Genomic DNA, 16,806 nt, shown 5'->3' with positions numbered 1-16,806 from the left:
TTTCTGTCAAACACAGAAACTTGGTGATGCTGTTGAGCTTGTCTCCACAACCATACATCCCCATGGGATGTAAGATTAAAGTGAAATATTAATTATGTGATAACCTTTATTCCATCAATAGTGCTTACAAAAGGAAGATATTACATAATATTTTCCTTGATTCCTCATTGCATTCAAAGAAATCTCATCTACTGCACAGCACCCCAAGCCTGCAACCAGTAAAGGATTTATTTCCCTTCTTCAAAGGCTTTAATTATCATCAGAGCAGCATACCTGGAGAACAGTACTGTCCTTGGTGCTTCTGAATGACACAGTACTGAAACTGAAGCTGTGACTTCCTTACTTCACCCCACCTTTCCACGCCCCAGCCCGGCCTTCCCATTTCTATCGTACAAAGACACATGCCAATAGAAGGTATATTAAGGAAGAAAGCAGGTCTTGCCACTCACCATTCTAATTCATAGCCACGCTATAAAAATTATATGTATGCTCCATTGCATTTTCTTTCTTTCAAACATAAGCTGAATAACCTGCAAACTTAAGAAATAGATAGCAAATATAAATATAGTCATTAGATGATTTATACATATTTTTTCCACATAGCTGATTTCCCAGAAAAGCTGGCATATTAAGTTGTAGATATTATATTAGCAGATATTTTAAAAATACTTTTTCCTTTTACTCTGAAAAAATGTTAATGCTGTCCATGACTGGGGTTAAATCTTGTGAAAGACCACAGCATGATAGCATTACCATTTTCAGATTGTTGGTGTTCTTCAAGAAACATCTGCTGCCAACTCTTCCCATCGAATGCCTCTATGATACTGAGTTCCTGTTTCTGGAGTCCTTAAAAAAACTAGTAAAATAAAAGTAGCTGCACTAGCAAGTTCACTGGCCTCAAATACCAAAGTATTGCGATAAACTGAGTAGTATAGCATTAGATAAATTACCAAACAGTGGTAAGAGATTACTTCTTGCCAGAGGTTAAAACAGAAAGGGAAGCTCATTCTGGTTGCTGTCATAAAAGCCCTCCATGTCTACTGATGACTGAGCGTTTTCATCACTTGCATGTGTTCAGTTTCCCAGGGAAAAAAATCACTGCCTTGGTAAGAAAAAAATAACTCTGTCTTGACATTTAAGTCCTTCCATTATGAAGTCAGACTACATCATAATTGCCTTTTCTATCTCCAAAATCCATGATAACATGATTCACAGAATATTTCTTTGGATAAAAAAAAAAACAACTCAGTTGATCAGGTAACCTGTATACAAAGCTGGAACTGACTCAGCTCAACCTTCCTACTGCACCTCTTAGGATTAGGACACCATGTAGCTTTAAACTTGTTACAAAGTTTCCTTTTTGGATAAAACAAATAAAAGGCTCAACAGCCCTGAGCTCAGGGCAAAAATTCTGCAGTTTGGAGAAGCTCCAAATCTCTTTCAAACAAGGGTAGAAGGAGGAACAATTTGAATGTGAGAAGCCACAAAGATAGTGCCAAGATGTGTGACAAGGAAGAACGCATCAATTCCTGTCTTTTCCCCTTGTCATCATAAAATCTTAGAAGGATTCTGGTTTGAAGGGACCTTAAAGATCACCTAGTTGAGCCCCCCTGGCATGGGCAGGGACACCCGCCACTAGGCCGGGTTGCTCAAAGCCCCATCCAGCCTGGCCTTGGACACTTCCAGGGTCAGGGTATTCACACCTTCTCTAAACAATCTGTTCCAGTGTCTAACCACCTTCATCATAAAAAAAAAATTCTTCCTTATTTATTCCTTATCAGAATCTGGCCAGTGTCCTCTTCTGGTTATGTACATCAGCCTAATTCACCCCCCTCCCCTTTCTCCATCACCTAGATTTTGCAGTATGGTGTCTTCCTAGATACTTCCTTACCTTTAGCTGGCTCTGCATTTCTTTTACTGAATGGATACAGTATAAACTGCCTCCTTACACCTGAAAACCCATTTAAAAAAGAGAAGTAGCCAAGGAGGGGACTTGGCTTAATTCTACAGTCTCCCTTGTCCATCTACCCTCCCCTGATACCTGTAGTTTCTGGGATGGATGGCATTCAGTATAGAAAAATAACAGCATCTGCTTTCTTGTTGCTCTTTGAGCTGAGCTAGTGTGGTCTCCTTGGGCTACTTCTAACGGAGAAGATTGGGGCAGGCCCCACGGTAGGCAGGACAGTGCACACACATCTAGAATCCACACCCAGCCAGAGCTTTGCCATACTCAAAGCTCGTCTGGATGTTTTATATTACCCCACAGCTTTAAGTTCCGTATATAGCTGTAGTTCCAGAGGTACGTCGGAGCACAGCCCCAAAGAGCCGGCCAGGCTGGTAACACCCTGAAGTTCAGTGCAAGCTCAGAAATCCTTCAGTCAAAAAGGGAACGGAAGCACTAGCTTAGCCTAGCTGCCCTAACATTCCCCTTGGTAGGTAAATTCAGCATTTTATACGCCAACGATTGATGGTAACATACAGAAACGGCCCTGAGGTTGGGGACCGCATCTCGCCATTGCTCTGTGGCTGCCGAGAGCACCGTTCCCATCTCCTGTTATGCTCATCCAAGAAATCTTTAGGGCTTTTTTCTAGCAGTGGCATCGCTTCTTACAGATGGGGTAGGAAGCACCTCAGAAGTGCCTTATGAGCCACCCCCACCCCCAAAAACACGCACGGATGTTTCTCCCTGCACACACGGCTCTGAACCCCCCCTTGGCAGAACGGGGAATCCAGGCTACATCTCCTGCATCGAACATTGCTGTCCCCGGCACGTCGGTGGGAAGAAAGAAGTAACTGCTACCTCCCGTTAGCCAGCTCTCCTCCAACCGCTACCGCCCGCCGCAGGAGGGGCCGCCCTCGGGCACCCACCCCAGGCCGGGCGGCGAGCTACCACCCAGCTCCGCCGGGGTCTGAGCTTCCCCCCTTCACGCCCAGACCCCCGGGGAAGCCGGGCGGAGCGGGGCGGGGGCTGGCACCCCCCAACAGCATTTTCGGCAAGTTCTGCGCTTGCCCCCGTCCCTTCCCCGGGGACGCCCCGCCCCGCCAGGCCGCAGCTGCTGCCCCCTGGCGGCAGGAGCTGGGCAGCGCTCCGTTCCCCGGTGCCACCGACCCGCTGAGGGTCAGGACACGGGACCCCCCGCTCCGGAGCTTTCAGCCCAGCCACACGCCTGTCACACTGCTCACAGCAGTACAAAAAGCTGGGCACACACCCCCTCCAAAATAAACCCGAAGAGCTCTGAAACATGAAAATCCGGCTCAGGTTAAACTATTTCCTAAGGGGAAGCAGCATTCCCAGCTTCCTCTGCAAGTGGGGGAATCCAGGAGGAATTCTGCATTCCCAAGGCACCGAGCAGGCATCAGGAGACCGTGCGGGCTGGTGATATAATTGGCTTAAGGTTCAAAAAGAGACCACCCAGATGAGACCCCACTGGCATATCCTCCCTGTGGTCTTGGGTTAATCAGAGGTGGCAGGTACCTCACAAACAAAAAACAAAAACAAGAAAGCAAATGTTGTGCTCCTCGGGGCAGGAGCCAATGCCTGCTTCTTCAGCAGCACCACACCAATAGGTCCAAAGCCAAAGTACACTCCAGAAGGTCAGGTTCAAAAGACACACAAATTAATTCAAGTTCAGTGCAAAGACCACTTATATCTGAAGAAAATATGCAGAATCTGTGTGTGTAGTCTTAGAGTAGACCTTAAATCAAGAATCTTACTTAAGAAAATAAGCACCTGATACCATTATTAAAAGTCCTCTGCAACATTAATCAAGACGGGGGGGCGGGGCGAAATATCAGTTTTTCAAGTACTCTGAGAAGGCACAGACTGTGCTTTAAAGCTGTGTTCTAGTGAACAAGAAACTAAACCAGGGGTCGCAGACTGTTAGTTTATCAACATACGTATCAAACTCCGCTGTATGCCAGTAAAATTGAACAGCGAAAGGTTGCACTAAGCACAGAAATGCAGAGCAGCACACACACACTTCAGCACACACCTTAAACAGGTTTCTGCAATTTCATCAAAAGCTACTTTTACCACTTGCATTTCTTCTGCTGTGTTCTGACCCATTCAGCATCTACTTACTGATTATTTAGTTCAATTAAGCTAGGTTAAGATTTCCTTACCTAAATGTATTCTACTGAACTGCCACCCTCCCTCATACAAACTATAGCGTCAACTGATTAGAAAGAAAACGACGCAGTTAATAGTAAAAATAGTAATCGGGATAAAATTTGGAGAAAATATTTGCACTTCAAAAAGTAATAAAAATCTCTTCTGGTATGATAACAGCTCTAACAAGCTAGGGATGAAAATTAGGTCAGAAAAGCCCTTGTGAAATTTAATTTTGGTATTTAAATACCAAAGAATGAAAATGCATAATAAAACCTGCTACACTAAGGGTGCAAGTAAGACTACATGCCTGGTCCTACTCTGGAAAATTATCTTTAACTGCACTTATACAGCAGAAAATATTAAACTCAAAGAACTTTTCAGCATTTACATTCTGGTATTTTTGTATTAGTAAAGCAATGGTAATTACACAGTTGTCTACTGAATGGAGTCTTTTGAATCGGAAACACAATAGAGTAATTTCAATTCTGACAGGAAATCAAAATCAGTAAAATAGTATTATTTTGTAATTTAAGGGCTTCTGAAACAGCACTTTTTTGGTTTTGTTTGGTTTGGGTTTTTTTTGTAAGATATTATTTGTCTCAACCTTCTATTGTAGTAGGCAAAGAACTCAGTGGAATTTCATCATGAAGTTTTGGCAAGTAACAAACACATCAGGTCAGAAATTGGAAATAAATATTTTCTTAATAGAAGGCCAAACAAAGGGTCTTGAAATGACACCAAGATAAAGGGGACGGCCTTTTCAGCTGCCACTCTGTAGGCCAAACTGCACTAATCAGAGGACAATGTACCAACACATACAATTGCTGTCAAGATAACAAGGATAACTTGCAAGATGAGTTATCGCAAATAAAACATATTTTTCCCTAAAGGATTGTTATAATATTAGATATGTAATTCCCCCCTCCAAGCAATTTTATAACACACACACACCCATCCCCCTTTTTTGGGGGGTGTTTTTTGGAGTGAAATCTTTAAAGTGGACTGAAATGTCTGATAATGGCTTTGTATATATCTGTGATTTAGGTCCACAGAATTCAAATTGATTACCTGAGAAATCTTTCTATGCAGCACAAATATATCATGTAAAAATACACATTTTATTATGTACATTTAGAGGTTAAACTTAATTTAAATTGATACAGTTTTTCCTTCTTCGGTTTCAACTTTTGCCTCTTGATGTTCTGCTGTTGCTTCCAAATATTTTTCTTCAGTGACCTGCAGAAAAATCAATTTTGTTATATTTTTAACACTTATTTACTTCTCCTTGATGCTGGAAATGCTCTCCTCATACTGTCACTTGTAGGACAGCCTGCAAAGACAATTATTTTCTCTAAAGTTAAACAACCTGAATGACAAGCATCTTCAAAGTTATTTCATAGAAAAATAACGTGGGCTAGGTTCTGAACACATCTTTGATTAACAAGTTTCAGCACTGTTTTCTTCTCTTGCCACACAAATACGTAAAATATATGATCTGAAGGCTCCAAAACATCTGCTGTTTAACTCTTAGGAAGATCTCCTACATTTAACCACGCCTTGATAGTGAGTCTCTGGTCATATGCAGCTTAGGGTATGTTATAGTTCCATATATCTTAAAAATTTGCCTTTTCCATTTACTCTGTCATTGTAAAGCTTCTCTTGGGTAAGTACATTCCAACTTTGAAACACTGGTTGTTTAACAGAAGAATGTTTGCAAGGAACTCTTCTTTTCCACGTAGGTTTTAAACAGGCAAAAAATACTCAAACTAGTGCATTTATGCAGTTGACTGAAATAGCATTCCCTTGTACGCCCAGTAGCTTCCACCTCAGTTCACCCAGTGGTACTAGATTTTACCCCTGCATTTACTTATCAGAAACATGTTTGCATGTGTTCTCCTAACCTGTGGCAGAAAACTTTATTACTTAAAATCTGGGTAAGTGTAAATACATTCTTCCATTATTTTAGACTTCTTATATCATGTTTGCGATTAAAACAGGGAAAAATAGTTTTGAATTTTACACACGTGATACCAATAATAATTCTAGAATTGAATTTGAAAAATACTAATATAGTTTAAAGTGATAATTAACAACAGCTTAGAGAAATTACTATAAAAAGTATGTGGGACTTGCAGAAGCAGACAGCTTCAGAGCCATAGATGGGAAGTCTGATATTATTCACTCCAAGGTTGTTTTTTTTAATAGTACAAATTATATCAATTGAATAATGTATGTTTTAACTGTACAATGCATTTTAATAATCAGACTTCAGAAACAATACTAGCACATCCTCTACTACACAGCAGTTAGATTTCCCGTGCATCCCATTTTTCTTCACCTGCAAATATTTCCCTTCCTAAAGGTATTTTCTTGAACATATTAACCATCCCTAATCATTCAAATTCTACTCTATCACAGCATATCTTTGTATTTGGTAATATTCATCACTAACGAGACTTACCAGCCTCTTTGATCTTTCCAGCAGTTTGTGCCACACAACATGATGAGCCTGTATTAAATGTCATTAAATTATGTTAGTGTAGGTTAAAAAAAAACACCACACCTTAGAATAGATTCTGACAACTGCATAGAAATGCTGGCACACAACCATAACAATTCCTAATTCAGATGTTACAGCTTATGATTTGAGTGTCCAATTTGCACATGTTCTTTTAAGGGACTTAAATAAATGCCGATCACATCCGTTCACTGTGTGGAATCATTGAGGGCGTAATGGGCAAAATCTTATGATGAGGAAGGAAACACAGAGGTGAGGTGAGGAGCCCAGTGCCCCTTGTCCCTTGAAAATTTCCCCACCTGAGACAACAGCACATGTGCTAGACCACAGGTCAAAATCACCTAAGTCAACAGGAACAGGGAGAAAGACTCATCTCCACCCACAGTTCTGCAAAGCCTTGAAGATTGATTACTGCTAGGACTTTTTTTGTTATAGTTGTTAAGTTTTACTTAGGTGTCATGAAAGACTATGAAATGGTATCCTTTATCATGAGTACAAATTTCAAGTTCTGCTCTTTTCTGAATCTGAATAAACACCGTCAGAGGCCTCAGTTTCAGAAGATCAGCATGCACAACTAAGGCAAGGTGAATGAAATGTCCATACAGAAACTGCATAACTGAAACAACACTTTCAGTACTGAAAAATAACATCAAGGGCCTTCTGATGCAAACTTTTCTAGTTCTGATTTCACATCCACAATAGTTCCAGGAAAAGAAACCCCAAATATTCAACACAGCCATCATCATGAGCCTTCCCTTTCTGCTACTGTTCTCACCTCTGAATTACATTCGGTTACCAGCACAGCATATAATCAAGGCTGGAAAGTAAGGCAAATGCCGTAACTTAAAGAAAGAAAACCTGTACAAAATGGATTAGTTACCTTTAAATGGACTGGCAGGGACACACCCTGGAACCTCCTTATCAGTTCAGATTCATTAGACTGAAGGTTATGGGCTGCCGTTATCTCATACTGGAAACAGAAACCTGTCCTTGGAATATGAGGGCCTTCACTAACATCTACAAAGTCACCAAACCTGATGGGAGAAAACAAAAAACCTATGTCAAATACAGTTGGAGAGAAGTACAAGCCTATTTGTTTTTATTTTTGAATAGCAAATTCTTATCTACAAAACAGATGAAAGAAAATCCACACAAATCTCAAACCAAATCACTAGATTGGCATTTCTAAGTTTCCTGGAGCAAAAGTACAGGTCACACAGTTTCCTAAAACAACCTTAGGAGATTTAAACCTCATAGAAAGAGAATCCTATGTTTAACAAATCTCTGAAGCCATGTTGGCTTGAAAAGCGGGATGAAGCTGTCATTCACCAGAAAAAGATTTGTCTTGACAGTATTTTCCACAGTACAGCATTTAAAACCTGCACAGGTATTTCCCTTTCAGGTCTTGGAAAACTGAAAATCAATTAAGTGAGAGGCAAGATGATGTACAGCAAAAGAATACTGAGAACAAATCGCTCTCAGAAATCAATAGGCAAGCCCACTTTCCCTCTCATGGAATGAGCTACAGAGTGCAAAGAAGGAGAGAACAACAGACACAATATTGTTCTAAAATTTCAAGAACCATTGCTGCAAAGACATCTGTTCCTTTAGAGATGTGAACTCCAAAATCAAATGCAGAACAATTTAAACATCTAGAAAACTGAGCATCCTACACCAGCCTAAGCTAGTCACAAATTCTTTTATGTGCAAGTTACAATACAAGCTTCCTGCCTCCAGCCAAAGAACTTTCTATCTTTACACTGTATACCAGCAGCCAGCTCCATTCTCATCACCACCACAAGGCAGTAACCTGTCAGTTAGGAAGGTCCTGGTTTCCACTGGGATAGTTAGTTTGCTTCTCAGTAGCTGGTACAATGCTGTGTTTTGAATTTAGTATGAGAATAAGGTTGATAGCACACTGATGTTTTAGTTGTTGCTGGGTAATGCATACACTAAGTCAAGGGCTTGTCAGTTCCTCAGGCCCTGCCAGGGAGAGGGCGGGAGGGGCACGGGAAACTGGGAGGGGACACAGCCAGGACAGGTGACCTGCACCAGCCAAAGGGATGTTCCATACCACAGAAAGTCATGCCCCTATATAAACTGGGTGGACTTGGCCAGGGCCTGCCAGTCACTGCTTGGGCTGGACATCAGTCAGTGGGTCATGAGCAGCTGTATTGTGCATCACTTGGGTTTTTCTTCCTTTTGCATTTTATTCCTCTCTCTCCCCCTCTCCTCTTCATTACTGTTATTATTATTATATTTTCTTCTATTTCAATTATTAAATTGCTTTTATCTCAACCCATGAGTTTTACCTTTTTCCACAATTCTCCTCCCCATCCTGCTGGGGGCAGGGAAGTGAGCAAGCGACTGTGTGGTGCTTACTTGCTGGCTGGGGTTAAACCATGACAGATGATCTTGATAACTTTGGAAGAAAAATCCACTATACAGTCCTAACTCTTGTTTTCAAACAAGTATTTGGTTTGTATTTTATTTAACCTGTCAAGCTCTAGAGATTTATTTAGATTTTACATAAAAGCATCTAAGGCAGTAAGACTTCTCCAGCACTTACCACCTTTAACAGAAATATAGTGAGACCCACCAAGTGTAAGTATCACAAAACAACAGTTGTATAAAAAACAAAATCCCACACCTAAACAACAGCTTTGTAAGACAGACTACAGACAGCAATAAATACAAGTGATTCCTAAATTGAAAACCATCATAAGTAGCTTACTGTTCTCATGTGCAGAATTTGTATTATCAAATCTTTCACAAAATCCTTATAGAGTGCAGTTTTGCTCACCTATGTAACATTACAATTCCTTCCATATTCTGAGAAGCTTTTCGTTCTATCATCTCCATTTTGTATCTGAATAAGACAAAAAAAAGATTTTAAAAATCCTCACCTTTAGCACCCAGTTCTTAGAAAAATACTTAAGAGATCAATTTAAGAAGCATTCTCAAAAATCATGCTCCTATTTATGTGAGCTTTGAAACAGGTTTCAAGCCTTAATTTTATAGGACAAAACATATTGACGTTTCTTAAAGCATGTCATACAGACCTGCCAGTCTAACCTCAGTTCGTGGAAAAACCTTCTATGATAAGATCACCTGCCTAGTGGATGAATGAAGGGCCACGGATGTCATTTTTCTGGATTTTAGTTAAGGCTTTTGATACTGTCCCTCACAGCATCCTTCTAGACGAACTGCACAACTGTGGGATGAGTGGGTTCACAGGGCACCGGGTGAAGAACTGGCTGAAGGGCAGAGCTCAAAGAGTTGCTGTGAATGGGGCCACATCTGGCTGGTGACCAGTCACCGACGGTGTTCCTCAGGGCTCCATTCTAGGGCCAGTTCCGTTCGATACATTAATCAACGATCTGGATGCAGGAGTTGAATGCACCATTAGCAAGTTTGCTGATGGTATCAAACTGGGGGTGCTGTTGACTCTCTTCATGGACAAGAGGCCTTGCAGAAGGATCTAGATAGATTGGAACACTGGGCAATGATTAATGGGATGAAATTCAGCAAGTCCAAATGCCGGATTCTGCACCTGGGAGGGAGTAATGACAGGCACAAGTACAAACTGGGAGAGGAGTGGCAGAGAGCAGCCCCGCAGAAAGGGATCTGGGGGTGCTGGTTGGCAGCAGGCTCAGTACGAGTCAGCTGGGTGCCCTGGCAGCCAAGAGGGCAAAATGCTTCCCAGGGTGCATCAAACACAGCATAACCAGCCTGTCGAGAGAGGTGATTATCCCGCTGTATTCAGCGTTGGTGTGGCCTCACCTGCAGTACTGTGTGCAGGTCTGGGCCCCACTATTTAAGGGTGTGAAGAAGGTCCTTGAATGCTTCCAGAGGGCAACAAAGCTGGTGAAAGGGCTTGAAGGCATGTCCCATGAGGACTGGCTAAGAACTTTGGGCTTATCTAGTTTGGGGTAAAGGTGGCTCTGGGGTGACCTTATGGCTCTCTACAGCTTCCTGAGGTGGGGAAGCAGAGAGGGAGGTGCTGAGCTCTTCTCCCTGGAATCCACTAACAGGACACATGGGAATGGTTCAAAGCTGCTCCAGAGCAGGTTTAGACTGGACATTAGGAAGCATTTCTTTGCCAAGAGGGTGGTCAAACACTTGGAACAGGCTTTCTAGAGAGGTGGTTGATGTCCCAAGCCTGGCGATGTTTAGAGAGGCATTTGGACAACATGCTTTAACTTTTGGTCAGCCCTGAATTGGTCAGGCAGCTGGACTAGATGATCATTGTAGGGCCCTTCCAAATGAGATAGTCTATTCTAGTGTATTCTGTTCTACACATCTGTTATAGGAAGGCCATGCTCTCTCAGCAGTTTTATTCAGAAAAATAAAATGAACCTACCACTTCAAATAAAAATAAGATTTTCAAGTCACATGTAAGACTAGAAGACATTATCAAATCACCTAAACTGATCTTATGCAACAATGTGCAGTCCTCAACAGCTGGTCATCTGCAAGACAGCAAAGTGTTCTCTGCTCTTTCTACACACAGAAAAATACACATAAAACGTCTAAAGCTATTACCAAAAGTCAGCTCCCACCTGCTGTCAATGCTTCCCAGCCAACACAGCAGAGATGCTAGTCTGTATGTCACATTAATATCATCTTAATTATTAAACTAAAAAAATATTTGTTTTTGCAGCCTTAGCATATTTTTTTTCATTTCACAAAACGATAAATTATTTATCATTTCCCTCACCTCTCTCCAACCGCCAAAAAGCTGTGGACCAGAGAATTTTTTCCCAAAACATTGATTAAGCATTTTTTCAGCAAAGACTGGAGTGTTTTGAAATTCTGTTATAGCACAGGCCAGAGTTTTTATCCATTTTCCCCCTGCAGAGCTCAAAACCTGCATTTCATCAAATCTTCATATGAAGATACCAAGATACGAAAAATCTGCATTTCTCTGAATATGAAAGCCTCTCAGCAAAGGCTGAAAGTAACTAGCACATCAAGTCTAACCACCAGAGCTTCAACTTAAAAGCAGTGAAATCTTGAAGCTCAATATTAAACTAAGTCCTCTACAGTCTTTCCATTTGTCACAAAACTACACCCAGTAAAGGCGCCTGGTGTTGGCCTCTGGAGAGAACATTAAAAATGAAATAAGGTGCAAACAAACAGAATGGAGGCAGGCTCATTCAGGGTAGCAGGGGAAGTACCTTCTTACTTCATATGTCACATCTTATTTTAGATTTACAAAACCAAGAGAGATCTAAATGAGTTTCTGATTGCCTTCTAAAAGAAAGGCAAATTTAGACACTTACCTGTTATGCTGAAACATTTCACGTGCTATTTTTGCTTCAACATGCAGCATTTCAAATGGCAGGTCCTTATGAATTAGCTTACTGGCATCCCTTGTAAAAGAACGGAAGTCATCCTAAAAAACAGTTGATACATATAAAGCTGTCACCACTGTTTCACAGCTGTAGTAGACACAGCATAGGAAACACCAAATATTAGTCAAAGCAATAAGGATCATCTACTACAAACACTGAATATAAGAATATAGCTCTAGGACTGTAATTCTTACTGTTTATCAGCAACAGATTCCTACAGATCATCACTGTTTATATGGACTGATTCAATGCCCACTCAAATCACAAAGCATTTTTCCATCAGAAACAATATAAGTTAATTGGAGTTAAACTTCTCAGGTTTTCCCTACGTGATATATACACATATATACACCATCTTGCTACTGTTAAATACTCATCTATGTATCTTTTTTGCCCAGAGTCATGACTCCACTTATAAATTAACTCTATTGTGATGGAATCAAAGGGAAAGAAGTACTGAATATTTAATAAATCAAAATTGATCTCCTTGGTCCAGAATCCAAAGCTCTGCATAATTCAGGTTTACTGATAAAGAAGAAATTGTTATGACAAGAAATTAAATTTATAAGTCACATAGAAAATATTTCAAACTGTTACTTCAGCTACAAGATCATACTGAAGAAAAATTCTGCATTGTACCAACACTGCTTTGTTAGCCACACATGCCTCTGCTGATATTTGGGCATAACAACAAGAACAGGCGCCAGATGAGTAAAACCTCTGTGATCACACCAGCTACCAAAAGCATTTTGAGACTTAAGAGGTTTTACATTATTAGATTTACTGAAGAGCACAAAATATAAGCAAAATGTTAAGGTGAGCTTCCGCTGAATGTGCTCACAGTTCTTTTGCATCAATCAACTGATAATGCTGTAAACCACTAGGTGAAAATACACATTATTACACACATTTTTATTTTCAAAGGGGTCTAATAACACAAACACTACAGTTGCATCTATGTTACTAGGCAAGAGCAGCTGAATAGGAGCAGATCTGTATAGTAACAAAGATTGCACTGAGGTTCCAATAGCCCCACCAACCGTTTTTGAAATTGTATTTCAGACCAGAAGTTACTCTAGTCTCACAGACCTAAAACCTGTGGGCATCTGGAGGACAGCTCAAGGTTTAGTTTCATCTGAAAGGAACCCAGTCTGTGTGCTGTAAAAGCACTCTGCAATGTGAGCCAATATGTGGTCAATGCCAAGATTAGTTTCCAAAGAGTACTCCTCATCCAAAAAAAACCCCAAAAACCTAGTGTAGATATACCCAATAAAAAGTAAAAAACTCACTGCCCCCTCTCCGCCATTAGAAAAGAAACACTGGACAAGGATGCAAGATATACAACGTTCCAGGCAAGAAGTTATTGTGCTTACATTTGTTGGTTTCCAGTCATTCAGTCTATTGTCCAAAACGACATCATAACAGAAAGCTCCAGAGATCACTGCAATTCCAATTCCAAAGAGAAAAATACATACTTTGTTACAAACATGAGTATTTCATTGCCATAATACATTCTTATAAATCTATCAACATGAAGAGAAACAGAATAATCCCAAGAAATCCATTATAAAACACTAATTTTCAGCTGTGATTATACAGTCAAATGGCAGATGAAACCTGTATCATTTTCATTTCACTTTACTGAATGAGAAAGTAATTTGAAATTACTTTAATGTAATGTCAGTATAAAACAATCCCATTAAAGAGGAAAAACAATTATACAGCTTCCCAAAACTGCATCTAACATTGAAAGAAAAAAAACCCAACTTTGAAAACATTTCACTTTTTCCTTTGCATGCGTCATACATGAAAGTAAGTTTACACTATTAATTGTAAAAAAGAATTTATTACATACAGAAATCAGACAATATTAAAGCTGAAGTAAAATGTTTATCTATGACACAAGCATGGCACAAATTTATGATAAAGGCAACACAAACTTCTTTGAGTCATTAGAACACCCTTTGTGTATATTTTCAGTTATTGTCATCTTAGAAATCAAGCTTATGAAACCAGTAAGCTCATGCTATTTCTATACATACGGTATAATGATATAGCTTAGTATATACAAGATTATTCCAAACCCTGGTAGAACTGGAATATTCACTCTACACTTCCCAATCAAGACAAATGTTGAACATGCTAAAAAGGGAATCAATTGCAGAAGGACTTCACATGACCAGCAACCAACTTTCTTATATATCAAATGCATAATCACGCATGCTTTGTTATTTAAATAACTCATCTCTTGTGCATTTTCTCACTTTTATATATCTTAAATCAGGTCACAGATGAGCAAAAGTTGCTACCAACCCTGTTTGTACTTCAATAATCTTCCAACTTGATTTATACATTCTAATTTTTAGTAACTCAAGTGGTCGTAAGGTTATGAAATTATTAGAAATACATCACATCTAAATACCTTACTCATGTAACTTCACAACAAAAAGGTTGTGTCCTTGAGTTATTAACTTAACCCATAAAATCACTTCACTTAATTGGTCTGAAACCCAGCTGCAACACAGATGTATTTTCTGTATTTTGATAACAAAATTGTTTTCAGTGTGATTACTATTAACTAAAGGCTACAACAACAGTATGTAATACACTTATCAGTGCTAATGCCAATCAATCATTGGAAAACGAGCCTCTGTTCTTTTGGTAACACTATCAGACACTCACTTAAGAAGCAGCAAAAGACAATGAATATAGAACACTTATATCACCTGGCACTTCTGGAGCTTTAATCATATTGACTGAGTACTCATCTTTGAATGCCCGCTTTAACACACATGCCATGATCATGGCACAGGAACGCCAATAGGCCTATAAAGAGAATTTCAAAACAGAGATGTATCACCTAGAAGCTAACAACCCATATCAGAAAAACATGAGCTATTTATTCTGAAAGAATACCTACATTTAACTGAATGATGCACAAACCTAGCTGTCAACCTAAGCATTACTGTCTCTAGTATTTAAAGTTCTATTTGGAGATGATGATTCATATAGAATCAATTAAAAAAAAATTAAACCCGCACTTAAAATGCAAGCCAGAGGTTTCCCAAGAGGTACTTAAATCTGAAATCTTAGAATAACATGACAATACAGGTTGAAAGGGATGCCCACACATCACCTAGCCCACACCCTGGTCCAGCTAATGATAACCACGATGCACTAACCAACTACTAAAAATATCTGAACTTTCATGACAACAAAGTTCAAGAAAACAGACAAACATGGAACTAAAAAGGGCATACAGAATCAAGTGGTCATAATCAGCGTCGCCTACAATGGGATAAGATACAGCCCTACCTTGTTTACTTCCTCTGGATCTTCATCTTTGAAAGTAAGGAACTGAATTTCACATGATTTGGTCAAGGGTCTATACATATCCCAGACTTCGCCATCCACAAGAGCTAGAACAGATTTCTTGCAGTGCCATTCACTTAAGTCTAAAGAAAGTAAAAAAAGTATTACACAGTTATTAATTATATTGCTCTGAGCCAGCAGTTCAGACCCCTGCATTTGTAACAACAAACTGCAAGTGTCACTTCTGTAAATTACTTGGAAGGATGAGCTGTTAACTCACCCAAAAATCAGCTCAGCTTCTGCTGATGTATTTTAGTAAAAATGAACTTTAAACTTACAAAACATAAATATTCTGAATGCATGTCTGTTATCTCAGTCATTAAAACATCAATAATATTAACACTTCACATTGAGATGACAAGTACAACGCGCAGCACAATTTTCATCATCAGTGCCACAATGTTAGTTTAAGAGTCCATTTACTTACGCATGGCACAATTGTACGGAGTAGACAAAGCTTTGTTCATTACAAACACGCTGCCAGGGTGCGATTTCCCAGTGTATTTCACTTCTATTTTCTCAATTCGTGGATAAAGAGACAACTGCCTCTCCTTCTCTTTGGTAAAGAGCTCATTGCGCATCTGAATCACTTCCTCAGATGTCAGTCTCGAAACAGCTGGTGTGGAGATGAACCCTAGTAAAAGGAATGATCTAAAATCAGCAAGGATAGTTTTCCAAAGCCTTTTTATAAGATGGTGGTTTCTACAGAAAGGAAGACACGCCACTGCACCGCTAATCTGTCCGTCTGTCTCAATGCGCACGAGGTCAGCACTCCAGCAGCTCTTACCGCCCGGCCATCCCCGGCCCCCGCAACGCCTGCGGGGAGCCAAACCGAGAATCCCGACGCAAGGGAAGCTCCGTGAGGCTCCCCGGCTGCAAAGGCCCTTCCCTCAGGCACAGGTCAGCCGCGCCCGCGCTGCGCCACGGCGCCCCGGGCCTGCCCCCCAAAGCGGCCTCCGCAGCCTGGCGGGGCCCGGACCGGCGCCGCACCGCACCGCACCGCACCGCCCGGCCAGGCACGGCCGCCCTCAAAGCACGGGCGCGGGACGAGCCCGAAGCACGCCCGGCGCCCCGTCACTCACGGCGCCCCTCCTGCCAGCCCCGCAGGCAGCGGGCGACCTCGCGCGCCGCCATGCTCCGGCCCCGCCCCGCCGCCCCGGTGCCTCCTCCCACGGCTCCGCCGGAAACAGCGGCGGCGGCAGCACCGTTCCGCCCGCCGTTCTGCCCGCGGCCGCCAGGCGGCACCGGCGGCCCAGGGCGGGAGCTCGAGCTTCGGCGCCGGGCCTGCGGGACGGGGCCGGCCCCTATCGCTCCCCGCTTTTAACTCTCTCTTCAGAGGCCCCTTGTGTGTGTGTTGACTGCACTACGCTGCGGGCGTTTGGCGTTGCCCCCTTTGCCTCAACAGGCCTCGTTACCCTGGGCAGTAACGTCATCCCTGAAAACGACAT

General features: G+C 41.3%; 2 protein-coding genes across 3 annotated transcripts in view; both read right to left on the bottom strand.

The window, feature by feature from the left end:
• Positions 1-5,057, bottom strand: part of LOC308058547 (uncharacterized protein) — a 118,575-nt gene extending 113,518 nt beyond the window's left edge. Inside the window, exon 1 of the mRNA XM_080374476.1 lies at positions 450-5,057. The gene's annotated coding sequence lies outside the window, so the exon portion shown is untranslated. The remainder of the gene's footprint in view (positions 1-449) is intronic.
• A 153-nt stretch (positions 5,058-5,210) lies between these two features.
• Positions 5,211-16,540, bottom strand: MRPL39 (mitochondrial ribosomal protein L39). Of its 2 annotated transcripts, none has more exons than XM_080374452.1 (10): positions 16,441-16,540; positions 15,786-15,992; positions 15,302-15,441; positions 14,713-14,812; positions 13,360-13,427; positions 11,915-12,027; positions 9,433-9,498; positions 7,510-7,663; positions 6,573-6,620; positions 5,211-5,347 (listed from the first exon to the last, which is right to left on the bottom strand). In XM_080374452.1, the coding sequence occupies exons 1-10, from the start codon at positions 16,490-16,492 to the stop codon at positions 5,261-5,263; spliced, it is 1,035 nt and encodes a 344-aa protein (XP_080230578.1). In that variant the 5' UTR covers positions 16,493-16,540; the 3' UTR covers positions 5,211-5,260. The 2 variants fall into 2 exon arrangements, with proteins under 2 accessions (XP_080230578.1, XP_080230579.1); XM_080374453.1 differs by lacking the exon at positions 16,441-16,540 and adding an exon at positions 16,146-16,433.
• Between the last annotated feature and the right edge of the window lie 266 nt (positions 16,541-16,806).

Source organism: Falco punctatus (genome assembly GCF_963210335.1).
Source record: "Falco punctatus genome assembly, chromosome: 2".
NCBI lineage: Eukaryota > Metazoa > Chordata > Aves > Falconiformes > Falconidae > Falco > Falco punctatus.
This window is presented reverse-complemented; position numbering and strand designations above follow the sequence as displayed.